At 45.8% G+C, this 20,806-nt stretch overlaps 1 protein-coding gene across 1 annotated transcript in view; it reads left to right on the forward strand.

The window, feature by feature from the left end:
* CAPN13 (calpain 13) overlaps positions 1-20,806 on the forward strand; it is a 48,534-nt gene that overhangs the window by 4,041 nt on the left and 23,687 nt on the right. Inside the window, exons 4-9 of the mRNA XM_041474003.1 lie at positions 10,434-10,503; positions 11,371-11,489; positions 15,217-15,350; positions 17,204-17,378; positions 18,302-18,373; positions 20,092-20,177. Of these exons, the coding sequence (XP_041329937.1) occupies positions 10,434-10,503; positions 11,371-11,489; positions 15,217-15,350; positions 17,204-17,378; positions 18,302-18,373; positions 20,092-20,177 (656 nt within the window). The remainder of the gene's footprint in view (positions 1-10,433; positions 10,504-11,370; positions 11,490-15,216; positions 15,351-17,203; positions 17,379-18,301; positions 18,374-20,091; positions 20,178-20,806) is intronic.

Below are 20,806 nucleotides of genomic sequence, written 5' to 3' on the forward strand. Positions count from 1 at the left end.
AAAATGGATGCTTTGCCTTTTATATCTTGAGCATCTCCCAGGTTTTTTCAGTCAATTCTTCCTCTGCTGTCCATTGGTGGAGATTACTTTCTTATATCTTGGTTGGAGGTCATGTGTTGTTACCCTGAGCCTCTCGGTAATAAGCTGGCCCTCTCTAAATGCCCTGACTGCTGAGGCTGTTAAAAGGGGGAAGGGAAAGAGAACTATGGAGGGACACATCACAGTAACATCACTGTGCATTTTAACATCTACATAATATATATCTCTTAACTGTGAGAGCCAACTATTGTATTACTCATCTGTAACACAACCTCTGCAACATTAATGATTCCATTAGGCACGTTTTTGTAGGAAGTTTGCTTCCACCTGTGAACCTGACTGGAACTACTGCTCCCACTTTGATCTGCTTCTAGAGGACTTAGTGCAAACCTGAAAAGTTGTTAAATACTGTTGAAGATCTCTGATTTCTGTAATCCAGGCGACTGACTCAGCAATACCTATTTTAAAGTAATTGGGACAAGGCAGGAGATGAAGTTTGTGTGCTGATTCCCAGTTGCAATTTAATAGGCAGTTATCGTCTGGCATATGGAAGTTTAGAACGGGAGGTGGAATCACATGCTCAGCTCTTTTATCCTAGGACCTAATTTAGGAAATCTTCCCGTGGTCCAACTGCTCTGTAGAGCACTGCTGTGTGCCATTTGCTGCTGGTGCAGCTCCTGGATGAGCCACGTGCTGCCCTTTTCCTGGGTTTTGCTGAGCACATTACTGCCTGGGGCCTTTGGCTTCCCTGGGCTGGGACAATGCCTCAGGGTATAGAGACAGTGACGGTGAGACTGTAAAGAGACAGCACGAAACAACAGGAAAATATTTATTTGGGTGACAGATGGGTTAGGGCAGTGAGGGTGTGCTGGAGCTTGGCAGCGTGGTGGCCTTGGCACAGCAGCAGCAGAGGACGCAGCCAGCGTGGATGTTGAAACTCGTGGATCCCAGAAGGGAAGCAGAGTAGCCAGGACAGCCTGCAGAGCTGGTAAATGTGGATGCCCACACGGAAAGGCACGAAACACAGCACTTGGTAGGTGTGGAGGTGCTGGGCGCAGATATTTGGGTGTCTTCTGTGGAGGTGCCATGAAGAGATCATTGTCTTCTGCAGAAGCTGCTCCTACCACAGGCTGAAGGTCTGGGCTTCTCCTTAGGCAGTTTTCCTTCAAAAAGTCTGTCTCTGGTGCTGTGTTTTTTCACTCTGCCTATGGGTTCACAGCAGGTGGGAATAATCTCTCTTGAAAGTTGGTTGTATTAGGAAAGTAACTAAAAATGCAAAGGAGAGGAGTTAGTTGCCTCTGTTTCCAGTCTGAGAGAGAAAAAGTAGGATAACTAAGCATTAGGCTCACAAAAGACAAACACAGATATTAGAAAGGGCTCTCCAGGGGCATTTTAAAGATGAATAAACTGGAATAAAATGTTATGATACAGTTCTCTTAAGTACTAACACCCCGGTGCTTTTGCAGCAGAGAAGTGTAGGACTATAAAAGCATACAAAGTGACTTAGAAACCCAAATACCACTGATTTTGAGGCACTGCACTGTGGGATGAACATCTATCCCACTCTAATATCCTGAGAGTTATTTCATGTGCAAAGGGACTGACGTACCTTGCCAAAAGCAGAATCTGCTGCTCCTAGTGCTTGAAGTTTGTCAGGTGAGGCAGATATTGGAGAATTCCCTTCTATTTTGCTGAATCCATGAATACTAAGGCTGTGAATAAAAGTTTTTGTGCAATTGGTTTCAAAAATTTACATATGTCCTCTCCATCCCGCCACTTCCCTTCTGAAGATTTTTTTTGCAGCAGCAGCTAGCAATTTTCCAGAGTGTTTCTTTTCAGGTAGGAAAAGGATCAAAATCCTTGGCTTTGCCAGAGCTCTCCTTCAAAAAATTAAACCATATGCTCATGGCCCAGGGTTCATGATGTGAGCATTGAAAAGCCTTTTGTTCATTTATAGAGGCTAAAGCAGCATCACCAGCTGCCCTTCTATGACAAGGGACAAAAGTTGAGACTGCCGACTCAACTGGGTCATCTGGAACAGAAACTCAGGATTCCAGTGCTGAAGAAGGCCCCATTTTTTTTTTTCCTCAGTTTGATCAAAATTTTCACCTGCAGATGTCTCCCAGCCATCCAGGCTTCACCTTGCCAGACAAGATGCAAGATAAAGGGCTGAGGAGAGCAACCAGAAATTCTCAGACGTCACCACAACAGCCATGCTGTGTCATGGTGACATCAGAATGTGGCCTCACTTTCCCGACAGAATGAAGCAGGGGTAGAAGGTGCTGCTGAATTGCAGTGTTTGCTTTTCATTTACAGAGCTGCAGATGTTTTGAGTGAGGGGTCAGGAGGCAAATAAAGCTGTGTTTGCTTCTCATAAGCCCTGAAAGGCCAGTGCTGTGTCCAGCTGCCTCTGGGAGTTGGTCCCCCAGGAGGAAGAGGGAGATATCAGGTGGGGCACCTTTCACCCATGCAGAAATGTTTGTAAAATCTTTGTTCCCAGGCCATTGCAGTGCTAACTCTAAGGATATGTGATCCCAGGTGTTTAAGCTACCTAAACAACTCAGCCAAGAGATACCTATAATTTCCCCAAGAGAGACTGTTTCCAGCCTGAATACATCTCCCAGAGACTCGGTGCAGTTGTATCCTGCTGACAAATCATGGCCAATTTAACCCATATCTGTGTTTTTCCCAGCCTCCTCCATTAGCTCCTTCTGACATTAAAATAAATTTGTCTGGAATTGTACCTGTGACTGGCATCTTGGTCCTAATAATCTCTTAGCCTCCATTTATTGTCGTGCAGTATCTGGTTATTTAAGTGGTAGATAGCAATTATAACTGCTGTCTTTGTTCCAGATCCAGCTGAGCAGTTGAGCTACATGCTGCTTCTATTTTACCTTGTACATTGTCAAGAGAATTGCCAATTACACTCAGATTTGGAGTCTTCATATCTGGGGGTAATGTATAAAGAGGAGAGAAAACAGCTTGATTTCAGACAGTGACAGTCAGCAGTGACTGTCAGAAACAACTTTTTGACTTGTAAACTCATCTTGTTTAATAGGCAAGTGCCTGAAAAGGGAGGGAAGGAGCACCAAGACAACATTCGGAATGTCACTTTTCCCAGCTGTGCAATAGTTAGAGTTTCCCATCAGATGGGGACTGCTTCAGGTTGTGTTTGCATCCCCAGGTCCACAATCTATGCCCATTGAAATGTGAAATCTGTAGCAGAGGTTTTGCATGTGGTATTTCAAGCATTACTAGAGGTCAGGCTGAAGGTACCAAATACAGCAGAACCTCAAAATTACGTATTCCTTTGGCTCACCAACAGTTTTGAGAATTGGAAAAGAAGATCTGTTTTGTACTGAATAAATTATTTTCTATCGCTAGGCTTTTCTAAAGATCAATCAAAGGGAAATTCTCTGTGAAGAATTATGTCAGATTTTAAAAACTGAGATGCTCCTTTTAAAATGTTCAGAACAATTCTTTTTCATTGTTTGCTGCTTTTCCTTCACACAAGCTATTGATTGGAACCGAAGAAGCCATGAAATGATTAACTGTTGCAGAATATGCATTTTTATTCCATTATTGTTCAGGCTAAAGATTTCTCTCTGTCCTGATCATAGTGCATAATACTGTGCAGATGCAAAAAGAAATTGAAGGAGGATGGTCCAGATGATGTGAATTGAGGTGATGCTAAATGTGGAATGGTTTACTTCAGCTAACATTGGTCATATTTTCAGATATGATATGTGTGAGGAGAGAGAGATTACCCCCTGTGCAGCAGTGCCTTGGCCCTGCACCAGGGCTCAGTGTGGTGCCCATTGTAAATGTGAAGGATAGTCCGTGATCTTCAGTGCTTATGCTTTAGAAGAAGGCTGAAATGGGCACAGGGTGAAGTTGCTGAAGGCTTTTCTGAAGGGTCTTCAAGGTCGCAGACTGCTGCTCCTGCCCTGCTCACCCTTGGTCTCTTGGGAACCCATTATGGAATGAGGGGATGGTGAGCAGGAGCTGGCATAAGAAGATCTGTCCTCTGATTAGCATGGACAGTTATGTGTGGGAGCAACTGGAAGAGAAGCTGCAAGGAGGCCAGTGGAAGTTTGGGGATCAGCATGGGAGGAATCCCTGAGTGCCTCTGATGTGAGTTGCAGGGATGTGCCTGGTGAAAGGACTGTCTGAAAGAGCTGACAGGGGCTTTGTTCAGAGCATCAGGGCACGGATTCCTTGGGTGTTTGTCTCAGGTATCTGGGGTCAGGTTGATGCCTCACGTTTTAGCTGTTATATTTTTCAAATTCTGTTCTGCTTTAGTGTGTAGTTCTGAACTTCATATTAGGGGATGGTGAGCTCTCTTCACAGAGTAGGTAGACAAAACAATTCCTTCTCTAGCTGGGGACCAAGGACAACCAATCCAAATTTCAGGCCCAAGAGCACAAACAGTGGCAGAATGAAGAGAGAAAAACAAGAAGGCTGGGACTTCATAAGCTAAAGCTGTAACTGGACAATTAACTCCAATATGCTAATGGACCAGAACTTATAAAAGTGAGAGACCTCGTGACTGGTTGTCCATTTTGTGGCCATTTTGGGTTCATCTTGGATGTAGCCCTGGCTGGGCTCTTGTGCTGCCCAAGGTAGATTCATCGAGGCTTTTTAATAAATCCCTACTTTAACTCCATCTAGCCTCTGTTCTAGGTCAGCCTTCACAAGGCATCAAGGTGATGAGAAAGGTAGTGTCCAAAAAATTCCTTGGATGGGAGGTGCAGAAAGAGACAGTGTGAACTCAGGCAAGGGATACAGCTTGTTCTCATAGCAGAGCCCTGTGCTACTGCACTCAGCACCTAAAAAACATTGGAGAAAATTATACTCATTGAGCCAATGCTTGTTAGCTGGGAAAAGTGATCCATCATTTGAATCACTCTGTAAAAGAGCTGGCTCATGTTTTTAATTCCCTTCCTCTGTCCCTTCCCAAAGAAAACATAACCACCTTTCAGCAGCAGAGTATCTATTGTAATCCTGCATAGCTTTTGGTGATTATTTGTTCCTTGGCCTGTTATTTATTTCCCAGAAATTTCCAGGAATTAGCATCAGCATTAAGGAATTTTGAATCCAGCAGCTGACTTTAAAAAAAATCGACCCTTTAAAAAAATAATTTTGAAGTTAGCATCTTTCTAGACGGATAAGCTGAGCTGGATTTCTTACTGTATCAGCCTTGGCCTGTCTGTAGCTGGAGGGCAGATTTCATTCAGGCAAGAATTTACACAACAATTTGAAGTTAACCCAAAAACTAGTCTCTAATGGAAGAGGAGAAAAACAAAGAAAAACCTACCAAAAACAAAAAGAAGAGGAAAAAGAAATGCAGGTTGTCACACAAGCTGCTTTGATGAGGGAAGTCACGGGAAATGTGTGGCAGTGAGGGATAGTGGTGTCCTGCAGGTCTGTCACTTTGGGGCCAGCAGTCCCTGCCATGAGCCAAAGCTGCTCACCAGCTGTTTGTGGTGGAGTCACAGCTTCAGTCTTTCCCAGGGGCCTGGAGGCTCTTGGATCCTGGTCAGTGTTTCTCCGTGATGAAAATCAAAATCAATCCGCCTTGTTCTTCCCGAGAGTGCGTGTGCAATCAGGGTAATTGAACGGGAGCAGCATCCCCAGGCTGCCACCGTCTCAGCCCTTGCCTACTCAGCTGATTGCACCTGACCTCGACTTGAAGATCATCCCTGAGGGCTGGGGAAGCTGCAGTGCATCACCAGCCATTACATCTGTCCTTCTGGAAGATGGAAAATGTTTATTTGCCTCGTATTTCCCGACTCCATTGATCTTTGGGAAGAGTTGATTGTATGGGGGAATTTGTGCATCCTGGCTGGATTGCAAAGCAGTGCTGCTGTGATGGTCTGCTCACTGCCCTGCTTCCCTGCAGGATCATGTGGCTGTGTTGGCTGGGGGGTAGTTGGTAACACCGTGGCACTTCCAGCTTTTACTGTATGATCCCAGGGGGAGGTTCCAAGACCTCTAAGGAAACTGACTCTCAAAGGCTCCAGGTACACAGGACTGCTTCCCTTGCGCCTCCTTTGTCTTTGCCTCCTTTGTTTTAGCAGTGAGCCACACAAAGCAAACAGGTTTCAGGTAAAACCCGAGCTGGTTTCTGTTTTTGTCTGGTTGTTGACACCAGTCCATCCTCCAGCAGACTTAGCTTTCACATCTGTGGGCTCCACGCCTGTGTGGAGTCTGGTGAGCTCATTCTTCCAATGCAAAAGAGAACTGGAGCAGAGCATGGCTTTTATAAGCAACCAATGCATTTGTATTGAAATCAGGCAATTAAGAATTGAGCTATTCTGCTGTAAAGCAGGGAATTGAGTTCTGTCAGTGCAAGCAGACCCCTCGAGAGTAGTCTGATTTTTCCTATTAATTTTGGCTTGCTCGTTTATCCTCTCCCTCTCCGATCTGTTGGAGACGAGTCATTGCATGTCAGATCTTTGGTGTGGCCCAGCACAGTTTATATTGTGTGGGTTGGAAAAGACCTTTAAAATCAGGGAGTTCAACTATTAACCCAGCACTGCCAAGCCACCACATCCCCAGTACCACATCTCCATGTCTTTTCAATACCTCCAGGGAGGTGACTGTACCACCTCTGTGAGCAGCCTGTTCCAATGCTTGGCCACCCTTTGAGTAAATGAATTTTTCCTGATATCCAACATAAACCTGCCCTGGCACAGCCTGAGGCCATCTCCTCTTGTTCTGTCACTTGTTACCTGGGAGAAGAGACTCTGTAGCTCCTGCATGGCTACCACCTCCTTTCAGGCAGATGTGGATCACCCCCCTGAGCCTCCTTTTCTTCAGGCTAAAAAAACCCAGCTCCCTCATCTGCTTCTTGTGCTCCAGCCTCTCCGCTACCTTTGTCCTTTGTTCTGCCCTCCCTGGTATCCCAAATGTCTTATTTCTGTGGAGGTTTCCTGTGGTTATGGGATGTATGGCAGTGGTGTGACTGACCCCTCCTCAGCGCGCTGCTGGGCAGGGCCTGCAGCCCAGGGAACTGTGCTGCCATGTTTATTTCTTAATCCACAGCAACACTATTACAGGCACAGCAGTGCTGCTGAATTAACATTTGTCCAGCTGAGAACAGTTTGGCTTTCAATAAATAGCAGCCTTTTTATTTGTCATAATTTGTGTGTGTAGCACCATTACTCACGGTGGCAGGATGTGTAAGGATGGTGGAGCTGCAGCAGCGGGGAGCGACCCAAGGGTAGCTGAAGGGAAGGATGTGGACCTGTGGCAGGAGCAGAAACAGGGCTGGGATTTTATTTTAGGGTTAAGGTGAACTGACCAGGAGGTGGCTCTGCAAACAGTCATCTCCAGCCTCTTACCCCTCAGTGACCTTGTGCCTGCATTCAGGATCATGCTGGGCTAGTGGAGAAATGTGGGGGAAAGTGGCCAGCACCCAGCCAGAGCAGCCTGCAGCCAGACTGGCTTGCACTGCCTAGGAAATCCCACCTCAGGCTTCCAGCTTTTCACAGAAGTGTTTGACTGTGTCCTTTGCATGTCTGCATGTGGTCTACATCTACACCACTCACCTCCAGCTCCTTCTGGGGACTTGTTCTTCCCTAAAAATTTCAAGCAATTATAAAATGAGATTTAGAGCTAAATGCATGTAGAGGACACTTTTCTTCCACCTCTCAGATTAATTCTCTATCTTGCCCTTTAGATGAACAGTACTTGTGTGCTAAGACCATGCTCTAGAGGATGAACTGGTTTGAACTTGAACTTCTCTTTCTTTTTGAATACATAATGAAGTCTTCAGTGGGAAAGCGAGTGATCAGAGCTTTGTCCTGGGGGGATGAGTTCAGGCAGAGTGCTTGACTTGCAGCCCATATGGTTGCCTTCACTGCTGGGCTCATAGATACTCTGAGAACAGACCACGTGCCTCCCTGAGCTCCCTCTTCTTCCCCTTCCAGCTAAAACGGAAAAGTCTTGGTGAAAATGCCACAAAGCCTCATTATTTCTCAGTGAAACAGGGCACTGCTTCTGGACAGACATATAGTTAAAGCTGTGGTTCCTCTCTTTGTCAAGCAATTTGAGCAGCAGGAAATAGTGAGGTTTGCACATTTGGTGTAGTGGTAACTAGGTGTTTAGCTGTGTTTTGCAATAATGGACAATATGGTGTTTTATGCCTGCTGTATTCTTGCCTTTGAAGGAAGAGGAGCTAATTGGAGACTTCCTTTCCTCACGGTAGAGAAGGTCCAGATTTCCAGAGCACTTCCATCACAATTATGTCCTCTCTGTGCTCTGTCAGAAGCCCTCTGTGGGTCCAGACAGCTGCTGAGCAGCCCCTTCCCCTGGCTGGTGGAAACAACACACTCTGTATTGTGTCTCAGCGATTGCCCCGGAGCCTGTGGGGAGTGCAGACTCCTGGAAGCAGAGCTCCATGTGCTGTGGGGAATACAGCCTTGGAGAGCTCCCTCTGCCAGCCACAGATGTCTGTGTGCATAGGCACAGGGCTAGGGCTGACTTCAGATTATATCTTTTCTGGTTTTCGACTAAATTGCCAGTTTCTCTCAGCAAGGAACCTGCTTAATGACTCAGCTCATACCTGTTTGTTCCCTGGGGAGTCGAACACCTTGGTGGGCAATAGAATATTTGGTGAGGCATCTAATGGGCTGCCTTTTGAGCCAGTCCCCACTACAGCACTGGCAGGATCCACAGAGCACTTCTGAGCTTTAGCATCCTGGCACGGAGCACAGCATCAGCCCTTTCCTCGGGGGTCCCATAAAGACACAGCTGCCTTCCCGTTCCTTTCAGGCTCATGATTCTGGATGGTGCTTACCCCTGTGGCAGCTATGCACTGTAGCCCAGCCACCCTGCTTCTGGCAAGTCAGACTTCAAAGCCCTCAGAAATGATGGGGGAAACAAAAATAGCCATTCCTCTATGCTGTTGGTTTTCTGGGATGACTACTAGCAAGTCAGCCACACACAAAAGCACGGGCAAGTTCAAGGCCTTGCCGTGCAGTTTAATCTTTCCTGCTTGTGGGAAGTTTTGAGTTCACCCAGGTGAGGGGCACAAACTGCTGTGGGAAATGGAGGTAGGGAGAAGATAAGGCTGGGATGGATGTAGAGCAGAAGGTAAAAGAGCTCAATGCTGCTTCTTCCTTATACAACGAGCAACCACTGCTGCTGGTGGCCACACGTCTTAGGCCTGCTCCCATGCCATGGGTAAATCTCTTCCTGCAAATCCCCAAAGTCCTGGGGTAGGTGGAGATGGCTGTAGGAAAGCATCTCTCCAGGAATTTGCCTGCTGAGGCTGCTTCCCCCCACATCAGCAGTGCTATGGCGGCATGATCTGCCCACCAGCCTGGAACAGTGATGTTGCATTGCATCTTTTCCTGACAGGGAAACTTTTTAGAGGGGTTTGATCACTGTGGAGCCATTTCAGAAAGCTGACAGCATTTGCTAATGCTGAGCTCACACAAGCGTGCAAGTCATGAGTCACATTGTGAGCTGGTCTCGTTTTTGTGCAGCATGTCACATCAGCTGGGGAGAAGGAATGGCAGGGCCTGTTCAGGGAAGGGCTGCTGTATTATTTTTTTTTTTAACCAGGACTTTTTTTTCCTTCCTTTTATCCCTTTGTTTTCTTACATGTGTGATGACTTGCCTGTTTCAGGCTGATTGCTCTTTCAAAACAGAGCCTTACCACAATGGAGAGTGCCAAGGGTAATTCATGGGGGTGGTGAGGCTGTTCCTTCCTGAGCACTCAGATATCCCAGGCCAATAGCAGACACAGCTGGGAGAATGGTTCACATTTCTGTGTGCAAAGCCAAGCTCTGAAGTGCTTCCCCCTTCACTGCCCAAGCAAGACTCTCAAGGAAAATTCTCCCTGAATCAAAAATGTCAGCCCAGCCTATGGGATTTTGCAGACAGAGATTAAGCTCTCTTTCTATATCTTCCTCACCACAGTGAAGAAAAGCAGCCCAGGCTGACCTGTATCAGACCTGAATGGAAACACAAAAGGCTTAGAGTGTAAAATGCTCCCAGACCCACTGCTGAGCTGAAGTGTAGACCCTGTTCCACTTTGCTTGGAGACCTGTGTGTCTCTGCCCTCTGTGCCCCAGAAAAGTGCATGATTTTACTGCCAAGCTCAGAGTTCTCTCTGAAAGGTGTCAGTAGTATTAGAGAAACCCAAATGAAAACTCAGGGAGCACCCAGCCCCAAGTCCCCATCCCTAGGAATGTCTGAGCAGATTAAAGAAGAGATAACTGAGTATCTCCTCTGGTTTTGTTGGTGGCAGGCAGTAAAACATCAGGGCTCAAGAAAAGCAGTTTTCAGACCTGGAAAAGGCAGGCAAGGTCTTCAAAGGGCAGGAACACACTGCTGGCAAAGGCTGGGTACTCACACTGTGCTTTGCATTTTCTTTCCTCCAGGAACTTCAGCGAAATCCTTATTTGATCATGGATGGAGTTAGCAGATTTGACATCATGCAAGGAGAAATAGGTAAGGTGATATTCTTGATTTGGAGGAGATCTGCACAAAGCAATGACCTGTGACTGCTTTGCCATGTTCCAAGTGGTCGTTGGGAAGATGTGGACCATGGTAGCTACTGTAAACAATCAGTGCAGGTCAGTCTAGACTGGCACAAGTCCACACACAGCTGATTGCAGATATTTAACAGGATTCCCAAATGCAGCAGCTCAAATCTTTGTTACTTTTGTCTGGCATCTGCCCTCTGTCTGAGTAAGGCCAAGCTTAGAAATGGAGATCCAGCTGTGAGATCAGGCAGATGCTTCAGGAAGAAGGGTCAAACACAGTTGAGTAGATAAATAGGCACAACTCTGACTTTCTGTAGGGCTGAATTTTCTTTCCTTCCTAATGTCTTCATTTGACTGCCAGTGTTTTCTTCCTGCGGATATTTCTGTTCAACTCCTGCGATACTTACCCAGTATCAGAGTATGTGTCTGCACCCTGTGGCAGTTCCATCTTGTGCTCCGTGACCATGTTTGTCTTTGGGAGCAGCTCTGCTCCCATGTAGTAAGAAATGCCTTCCCATTTCTCACTCCACTGAGAAGTCTGAAGGTTTCCTAAAGAGTGTTCTGGACTGCAAGTCTCAACATGACTGCAAAAGATAGGAGCAGCCTGAAAGTAGAAAAGCGTGGCTGGTGACAGCAGGGTTCCCAGTGGACATTGTGGTGAATCTTGTGCAGTGCTTCAGCATTTTGGAGGGGGGAAAGGAGACAGAAGAATGTTGTTGTTTTTAGCAAAGTGGTTCTTAGATGTTGCAGCCCATTCCCTTTCTGAAGAGTCAGCTGTGATCCAGAACAGCAAGTAACTGACTGGATGCTCTGGATTCTTCCCTCCCCTGAGGTGACTGCTGGATGCTGGCTGCCCTGGGCTCCCTGACACTGCGAAAACAATTTTTGGAAAATGTTTTACCCAAGGACCAAGGATTCCAGGAAGATTATGCTGGGATTTTTCATTTCCGGGTATGTATTCCCTGTGGTGTTGGTACCACTTGAGCTTGGCTGGTTGGATTGCAAAGGGGTCCAAGCTGCAGCCCCACATCTCAACACCCTTGAATGCTTTGGTTCTTCAATGCTGACTCCCAGTTCAGAACTTTCCAGAAAATCCTGAATTTTTTAATGATTCCTTGTGCTCCAGGTGGTGCAATTGCACTTCAGGGAATTTGATGCCCTTTTCTTAAAGTTATGACTGCAAAGGCAGCAGTACCAGCTGTTCAGGTAGATTTGTGTACATATATGTTTTAGATGGCATTCTGGTGGCTGCTTTGATTTGGGCAGTCTGTTATGGCTGTCATCTCACCTGCACTATCTATTTGGGCTCGTTTTCTCTTTCCCCACTTCACCTTGCCCTTTTAGCACTTTGAAACTGCTGGAAATTACAAATCCTTGGAGACAGATCAGAGGAACAGGCTTTTGATATTTTGAAAAGAGATTTGTTTCAGAGAGAGGAACAAGGCTTTTTAGTAAATCCCGCTTTCTACCAACTCCTAAAATTGTCTGAATCTCCCAGGAGGGTGACTCGGGTAGCAACTGGCAGGCTCTGCTTGCTTGTGTCTGAATCAAACAAATATCTGGTGGGATTAGAAGAGCTTGCAGCACCATTAAACTCCAGAAGCTAAACTGGATGTGGAGAAAATCTGGATAAACCCAGCCATTCCTCATCCACCCTAGTTCACAAATCTCTTTTGTTTTATGCAGTTCAGCACAAAAACAAAGTGCTCTGGCAGAGGGACTTCTTTGACCTCCTAGGCTCTTGTGCAGCAGCACCAAGAGGATTATCTTGTGGACAGTCTAAATTTTGCCCTGTTCATTTGCTCCTTAGAATACCAGATGTTTCTATCTTGGCCCATTTCCAGCATACACTGCCACACTGTGTGAGATAAACCAGCTGAAGGGACACCAGTCTGCTTAAAACACATTAAAAGGATGCAAGCTAGATTGTCTTTCATGGGAGCTTTGAAAAGATTAGTTAGGCACAATCCTTAAATCTTAAGCAGTATAAATACCTTACAGTATTTGAAAATGTTTTCCCTGTCATCTCATCTGCAAATCAATGCAACTGTTTCTGGCCTTCCTTGAGCAATAAACCCCTGAGAAAGCTCCTCTGAATGGAAATGCTTCTCTGCAATGCCTTTCAATTATTCCATCAAAGATATTTTACTGCCATCCACAGGCTAAGCAACCAGTCCTCAGTTCAGTGAGGAATCACAAACAAGGCATATCATATGCTAATAGAAAAAAATTAGCTTGTAACTTTTTTCCCACCATTTTGGAGCTGGAGCATCTTGCCTCTCAGGAGCACAAGGGGCTGCTCCAGTGTTCCTGTACAGCACGAGCTGTTCAGCTGCAAGAGTCAAGGGTGTTAAGCACTTCATCAGCTGTAGTTAAGATGGGCAATGTTTTTATCTCGGGAATAATTACAGTGATGTTATTTCCCCAGGGATTAAGTTAGTCCCGTGTTTGTATAGGAATCCCTTTCTCTGCCACAGAAGCTGTGGTGCCTATGAGGCAGAGTGTGTCACTCCTTGTGACAGTGAGGGGCAGCACCTCAACTTGGGAAAAAGCAGAAGTGTTCTCCAGGGGACTACGGGGGGTTATTGAACATCAACTCACAACATCAACTCACAACTGGAGGGATCTGCCCTGGGTGTTAATGTCCCTGCTCTCAGGAAGAAACAGATGAAATCTTTAAAGACCATAAATGGTCAAGACCTCAGTTCCAGGAAACATCCAAAAAGTGCTTTTTAACACCATACAAAAGGTTGGTGTTAGTTGATAGGTAATTTTCTCCTTACTCGATTTCAGAACTGGATTTTTCTAAGATCCCTGTCCAGGAAGGAAAAAACGAGGCAAAACAACCACACAGCATTCCCCCTTTGACCATCAGGACCCTAGATGTGTTGTTGTCATCTTGGGAATGTCCATTTCTTTTCCTTCTCTTAAGCCCAGGAAAATAAATTCCTGATTTAAAAGGCTTATTCTAAATACAGAAGCAAAGAACTTCCCTCTTTGCATCCTGCCTAAATAGCAATTCTTGGTTTTATTTACTACCACATTCACAGCTGCAGTACTTAAATCCCATAAAGGGATATAAAGAAATTTCATGAAGCCAGACTCAAGCCAAAAAGTGAGCCCCTCTGAAAGCAGGAGAATGGCTTCTACTGTGCCACTCTTGTACTTGCAGAGCACTCTAGGATTTCCCATGAGGTTTCTTTTTCCCACTCTGGCTTTTCCTGTCCTTGTGAGCTCAGGTGAGACCACCATCTGAAGGTCTGTGACGGTCAGGACAAAGCAGCTGTCCTTATCCAGCTGAAGAAAAACACATTCAGACAGCCTCCAAGCTTGAGCTCCCTACCAAACATGGCCAAGGAGCTTGACTTTTGGAAAAACATCACTGAGTGGGTTTGGACTGCATTAATTCCCATAGCAAGTCCTGTATGTTCTCCTTATTTACCTGTTGTGATTGCACATGAAGCACTGGGGGAGGCATGGCTGGATGTCACGCCTCTTCTCCATTCACACCTGCTCCTGGGTGTTGGCTGGTGCCAGAAGGGCTCCTTAGGTGACTGAAAGGACACCTCCTTTTGGACAGTCCTTTTGCCTGTCCCTCCTTCAGGCAGAGAACAGCCACTGGAAGGCTTTTCCTTGAGCCAAATTCAAGCAGAAGCCGCAAATCTCTCCTGGAGCTCAAGTTAGAGGTTCCAACCCTGCTGCCTCCTGCCACCACTAGTGTAGGAAGGGAGAGGCCTGGGAGAGGCAGAAATGTGAGTAGGATCAGACCTGCTTTCAGCTGAGCAGTCTGTAAGCTGCTTTGCTGCTGGGCAGATCTGGTCTTGTGCTTTTCTAGCAGAACAGCTCATTTTGGGGTTTTTCATTGACCAAAGCTGTTGAAATAAAATCGTGCTAGACTAAATCTATTGCTGGCATACTTCCACTAGAGTCCTTAGCATTACTGCAAATAAGAGCTTGGCCTCTTATGATTTCGAATCATGCTAAGCTACATTAATCTGCTAATGACTCTGGAAATGGCTCCTTTAGTTCATCCCCGCAGATCTCTATTCCTGTCTTTTCCCTTGAAAAGTTTCATCAGCTGGATCAGCTGGAGAAACACCTGCTCTGTCCACATGCTGGAGAGACTGCCTGTGTCCTTCTCATCCATCAAGGAGATGGATAACACCTCAAAACAGTCTTTAGTCACTACACTGTCTCCATCCATGACAGCGTGTCAGAGTCTTAATTGAAACACAGAGGAAAGGAAATTTAGAGGCTGGATCTTGACAAAGCCTCTCTGGCCAAGAGCTGCGCTGTGGGGAAAAAATCCAAGTGTGGCTGAGGAGTGAGGCTCATGGAATGCTGATTATTCTTTATCTTCTTGAAATCTTGCTATTGCCCAAGAACATTAGCATACTCCCCTTGTTGGACCTCTCCTCCCACTGATTGCAGGACTGGTTATACTCCCCAAGGACTTTCCCTGCCACTGGGAAATCCAGCCAGCTGGTGGCTTGTTTAACAAGGGGGACCATTAGCCTGGGGCAGTTCAGGGAGAACTTGCACATATCCATGCTTTAGATTAATTCCTGTGCTAGTTCAGGAGGATTTTTCTTTCCATTGACATTAGTACTTAAAAGAGGCTTGTTATTTTATTTTCTCTCTCTCTTTTTAAAATTTTTTTTTTTTTATTTATTTCCAGTTCTGGCAATATGGAGAATGGGTGGATGTAGTGATAGATGACCGGCTGCCATTCCTAAATGGAAGATACCTCTCTGTACACCCCCGAACTTCAAATGAATTCTGGCCATCCTTGCTGGAAAAAGCATATGCCAAGTAAATACACCTGGTCTGTTCTTCCACCCAGTGCTGAATGCTTTCTGTGGGTGGTTTCACCCTCTGCCTTGAGAAAAGCACACAGGAAGGAGTCCAGGCTGACAGATGCCTATGTGGTTCTCTGCTTATGTTGGCTGCAGCACACATGGGGCCAGCATAAACTGGAGATGTTGGCCTTGGGTTAGACCTAACTCTGCCCAGCCCTAAAGGCAGCCTAAATCCACCCAGTTCAGTTCTGGGATGTTAATGCCTGAGAAGCAAAATGATCAGGGCAATGGTGACACAAAGGGGCCTGGAATGTCCTCCTGCTTTCAGGGAAACTTCTTTGTCTCTGTTTTCCTTTCTGTGCTGTCCTCTGTTTAAGACTGCAGAGTCCAAGCACGGATTACCTGTGTTTACAGTCACTAATCAGAGATCATGTGGGTGTTTGGAGCAGGCAATGAGAGGAAGCATGACTGAAGAACATGCCCAGGCACAACACACACACTCCCAGGACTCTCTCACCAGCTCTCACTTCACAGGGAGCTCTGACTCTCAGCTGAGGTCCCCAGAGTATGCAGGGTAAATAATGCCTAATAAAGAGATATTTTTTTTAAATCCTCTGGAGAGAGAAGGGATCAGATTGTGGTCCCTTAGCATTTGCCCATTTCTCACTATTAAAAATGCTGAAGAAAAAGTCCCGTGTTAGGGGTGGTATGAAGGGCTGGAACTTGGTACCTGAGGCTGGTGTAGCTTTTGCACTGCAGTGAAGAGGAGATGAAGAAAAGAGATAATAATTTTGGCAGATTTGGTCAGGAGTAAGCAAATGTTAAAGCAGCGTGAGAGCGACTCAGGAAGAGGATGCATTTTGCCCTGAGATATCTCAGAAAAGTTGACTCAGGATTCAGTATCAATTTGCTGCATAAGATTTTAATTACAATGCATACCAAACCTCTATTAAATTAAAGTTGCAAGCAATGCTGTTTATGAGATTCCCATTGGAGAAGTTATTCCCCAATGCCCAAGACAAATTCTTTTCATCAGTGTAGGACAAGGACAACTCTTCAAAATACAATTAGCTGCAGACTTCATTTGATTACATTCATTAAATACAGTGTGTATGGTGGGGTTTAACAGCATGCTCTACCTGCTCTAACTACAGCATGTTCCAGCTTATTTGCTGTCTCAATAAAAACCACACGATAAAAACAACAAGGACTGTGTTGGCAATATTAAATTATTATCCTATTATTGTGCTCTAGCAGAGTGAACTGGGAACAGTGCTGAGAACTCATTTCTGCCTTGCCCTGGAAGCATGGGTAAATACCTTCACCTCTCTTTTCCTTTTTCTCATTTGCAAAAAGAATACTGGCCATTTTTGTGAAGAGTCCTGTATAAGTAGGATGTAGAAACTAACAGTTCAGCTCCATTTGACCTGAAACATCCATTTGAACTAGTCATCCTTGGCTCCCTTCCTGCTCAGAAAAAAAGAAACTGGATGCTTCAAGATGAGATGCAGCTCATCTCCCAAAAATGCCTGTGTTGGCATGAGACGCACTTATTATATTCCACTGTCTGTGAATGGCTCTGGACTGCTGCCTCAGATGGGGATGAAGGTGTAGAAAAAGCTCCCCCTTTGTCTCCTTCCTTCCACACGGCACGTGTTGTGTCTGGCCAAGTATTTCAGTCACGTTTCCTTTCATTACCTGGCCACAATGTCTGCACACCCTGGGCTCCCCTGTGCTCACCACCTCGATGCACATGTTCATTTTTAAAGCAAGCACTGTGTATTGTTTATGAAAACAGTGTAAGGACTAATTAACTTCTCTCTCTTTTTTTCATTTTTTTTTATATATTTTAACATTTTTCCATAGGCTGCAGGGCTCCTACCAGAACTTGAATGGAGGCTACCTTTCAGATGCTTTAGTAGACTTCACAGGTGGAGTCCAGGTGCAGTTTTCATTGAAGGATCCACCTCCTGATCTGGAGGAGATCCTGAAAGCAGCTGACAAATCTCGGTGTCTCATGGGGTGCAGCACCTCAGTCCAGGTGAGTCACAGGGCTGGTCACTTGCCTCTCTTGGCTCACTGGGTTTGCACAAAGGCTGCTCTTTGGAGGGGAAAAGGAAACCCATAATCACTCTGTAAAATAGTTACAGTTTATGGATGCCCCAAGGCATCTTGGCAGCAGAAAGTAGATAAGATTATTTGGTAAGGACTGTAAAGGCATTTGGGCAGACGTAGATGGATTGCTCAGTCCCAGAGGGGGCTGTAGCTTCTCTCCTGGCTAATTCCACTGCAGTAGAGTGGTGTCCTCTTCCAGCAGGTCTGATTTTGGCTTCCTAACTTTGTGATCAACTCTGGCAAGGCCAAAACACACCTCTCTTCTGTGAAAGGATTCAATTCTCTCACTGTGGCTTGCAGCCTTACTGGTATTAATGCCGGGCAGTTGCAAAAGGCTTTGTGATATTCAGCAAGCACCTTCGATGAAATGTCTCCGAGGCTTCCCCTACAGCATGTGACATGTGACAGTGAAGTGTGTGACACCGGTCCTGTGGTGCCTGCTTCCTCAGGACAGGAAGCTTGGCTGCTGCAAACAAGGCAAGGACTGTTCTCTCAGCTCAGGTGGCTGACCTGGCTGTGAGGGGCAGGGAAATTCTGAATTCCCCAGTGTGACTGCAAGTCACCCAGTCCAGGTCGTTCTGCAGTTGCAGCAGCTCTCACCGTGGAAGGACTTGCAAAGAAGTGTAGATCTGTACATCTACAGATCTACACTTTGCAATTTTGCTAAATTTCCTGGCTCACTTGTGGCTGCAGTGGGAACAGCCACATTCCTGTGGAGTATCTCTGAGGAGCTGCTGTGGTCAGACCCGAGGCTTTGTTTAGCGCCGTGGCAATGACAGTCCTGGGAGCTGGTGGCTGTGTCTTTGTGGGGTGGCAGGAGCTAAAAGCTGTGCTTTCTCCCTTCTGCAGTCAAGGAGGAACATAGAGCTGAGGAATGGCATTGTACAGGGCCATGCCTACACCGTCACAGGAGCTGTGAAGGTAAGGTCAGGGACTTGTTCCTGCCTGCACATCTTGTACTGATGATCCACTACAGTGCTCTGTTCCAGTCAGAGAGATGTGAATTAGCTCCACACTCAGGGGGGATTGTTGAAAGTACATGGTTCAAATTCCAAGAGATGGAAGGACTCTGGTGCATCAAAAAGAGGGAGGATATCCTAATCCATGTTGTTTTCTAATGGAAAATGCAACTGAAGTTTACTGTTGTTTTGGGACACTTCAGCAGTGCATCCCAAATACAAAACAACACCAGTGTGTCAAATACAACATTTCTGGAGATTTTTGTTCCATGCTGACTTTTTTTAAAATGTTCTTTTGTGTTTCAAATGCAAGTAGAAGCACTGGCTGAAATTGTGGGATTTGTCATATGATGCAAATCTACATTTGTTCAGCTCAATCACAAGCTGCCAAAAATCACTGTGTGAAAAGTAAATCGCTGGTTCAAGAACAGCGTTTCTCCATCTTTTAAAGCTGCTGTACTCATGGAGAACTGCTCCTGGCTGAATATTAATATTGATGATCTGAGAGCCAATTTATCACATGGATCAAAAGAAATTAAGGATTTTTTACAGCCAGGAGTCAGAACATGGCTTAGCCCAGTAAGCTGTAGTGCACACAGGGAGAGTTAACAGTGAAGAAAGAAACCAAACAATAGCTATGCTGTCAAGCAAGACAGCTACAAAACCTTTGAATCTTGGAACCAAAAGTGCCTTGGAAAGGGGATGTTGCTTTCCCTAAGCTACTTTCTCCCTTATCCCCCTTTCTGTGTTGGTTTTCTCGTGCCATGGCATGCTTGGTGCCATCATCACAGCCAGCATGCTGTTTTTTGGAGGCAAGGGGCTACGAAATGGAAAGAATGGGGTTGCCAAGCTCCAGAGAAGGCCCCAGCTGTCTCTTTGCAGGGCAGGGGCAGAAGGGTGCCTGATTCTGCTGGAGGAGAAGCAGGCTGTTCCAGCCTCCTGCTGCTCCTGGTGTGTGAGAGAGGAGAAACAGTCTTTGCCCCACTTAATGAAGTGCCAAGACATCCAAGGGGTTGTCCTGAGGGGGAATGATTACAGGCTGGGCCTTTGCCTGGGAAGAGGCTGCCATGGTATTGTTTCCAACACTGCCTGTGTGCATCAGGAGAGCCAGAAAACAAAGGTTTGCTTCTCCTTTCCACTTCCACCATTTTGGCTTCACTGGCAAAAGTTAATAGCTTCTGACTTAGATCAGTGGCAGCAAAAGGAGGAAAGCACCAGAAACCCCAGGTGCTGGAAACCACAGCAGTGTAGATGCAGTCCCACAGGTTCTGCTCATCACCCGTGCCCTGTGCTCACTGTTGGCTTTCACTCCAGGCAGTCTGCTGACCTCATTCCTCAAAGTCCCTGCCTTTGCTGACTCACAGCATCAGATGTGCAGAATTAGGCACTGGAATTTCCCAAGGCTGTTGGATTCATGCAGTGTGACAGGAATGCTGCTGCCTCTCTCTGTGTCAGCTATTCAGTATCCTCAGGAAAGCAAAATGGGCGCGGTTTTCTCTCACACATCATTCCTTTGCAGTGTAGCAGAAGGCACTGATTTTTCACTGCTGGGAAAATGAGATCAGAGGTTAAATCTGGTCTCTAAGGTGTAGAGGAAGTTCCATTTTATTACCCTTCTCTTCACTGAATATCACAATTGTGAAAAACTGTGACTGAGTTTGTTTTCTCTCCTCTTTACAGATCCCCTACAAGAATGGCTGGAAACATATCATCAGGATCTGGAATCCGTGGGGCCATGGGGAGTGGAAGGGGCCCTGGAGTGATAAGTAGGGTCTTAAAGCTTTAATGTCATAGTGAATCAATCTTTTATAAGAACCTCTGCCCTGCACCCATTTTAACAAAACAGATATTTCCAAAACAGTTAATTATGAGCATTATTTCCATCTGCATAGCAACTGCCTGCAGAAAGACAATCCAGGGAAACTAATGCAGCCTTGCTAGGCTCAGGTGTCCCTTCTTGTCTGTGTGTATGCATTTTACCCAGTGCATAATTCTACAGAAGTCATGGATGAAAGAGCTCTTATTTCCTGGAGTAAGCTCTGACCACGTCCTCAGATGCTGGCTGGCTGCTTCTATTGAATTCTCCTGCAGAAATCACACATCCACCTTCCTCCTCTTTCTTCTGCTCCCATGAGTCTGACTCTGGGAAGAGGATGGTTAGAGTCCATGGAGCAGGGCAGCATTGAACACAGAGGGACAGAAAGGGTCCTTGGTTATTCCAGAGGCAAAGTGCCAGGGAATGGCTTGAACTGATCTTTTGGATCCTTCATACAGCTTTGGGCATGAAAGGACCACTTGGCTGCCTGTGTGGATAATCTAACATCTCTTTCCTAAAGAAAGGAATGATATAGGCTGCAACAGTGTTTTGTAAATAAATAGATCTTAGTTTTCCTTT

The sequence above is a fragment of the Pyrgilauda ruficollis genome, unplaced genomic scaffold (genome assembly GCF_017590135.1).
Source record: "Pyrgilauda ruficollis isolate IOZ18807 unplaced genomic scaffold, ASM1759013v1 scaffold31, whole genome shotgun sequence".
Lineage (NCBI taxonomy): Eukaryota > Metazoa > Chordata > Aves > Passeriformes > Passeridae > Pyrgilauda > Pyrgilauda ruficollis.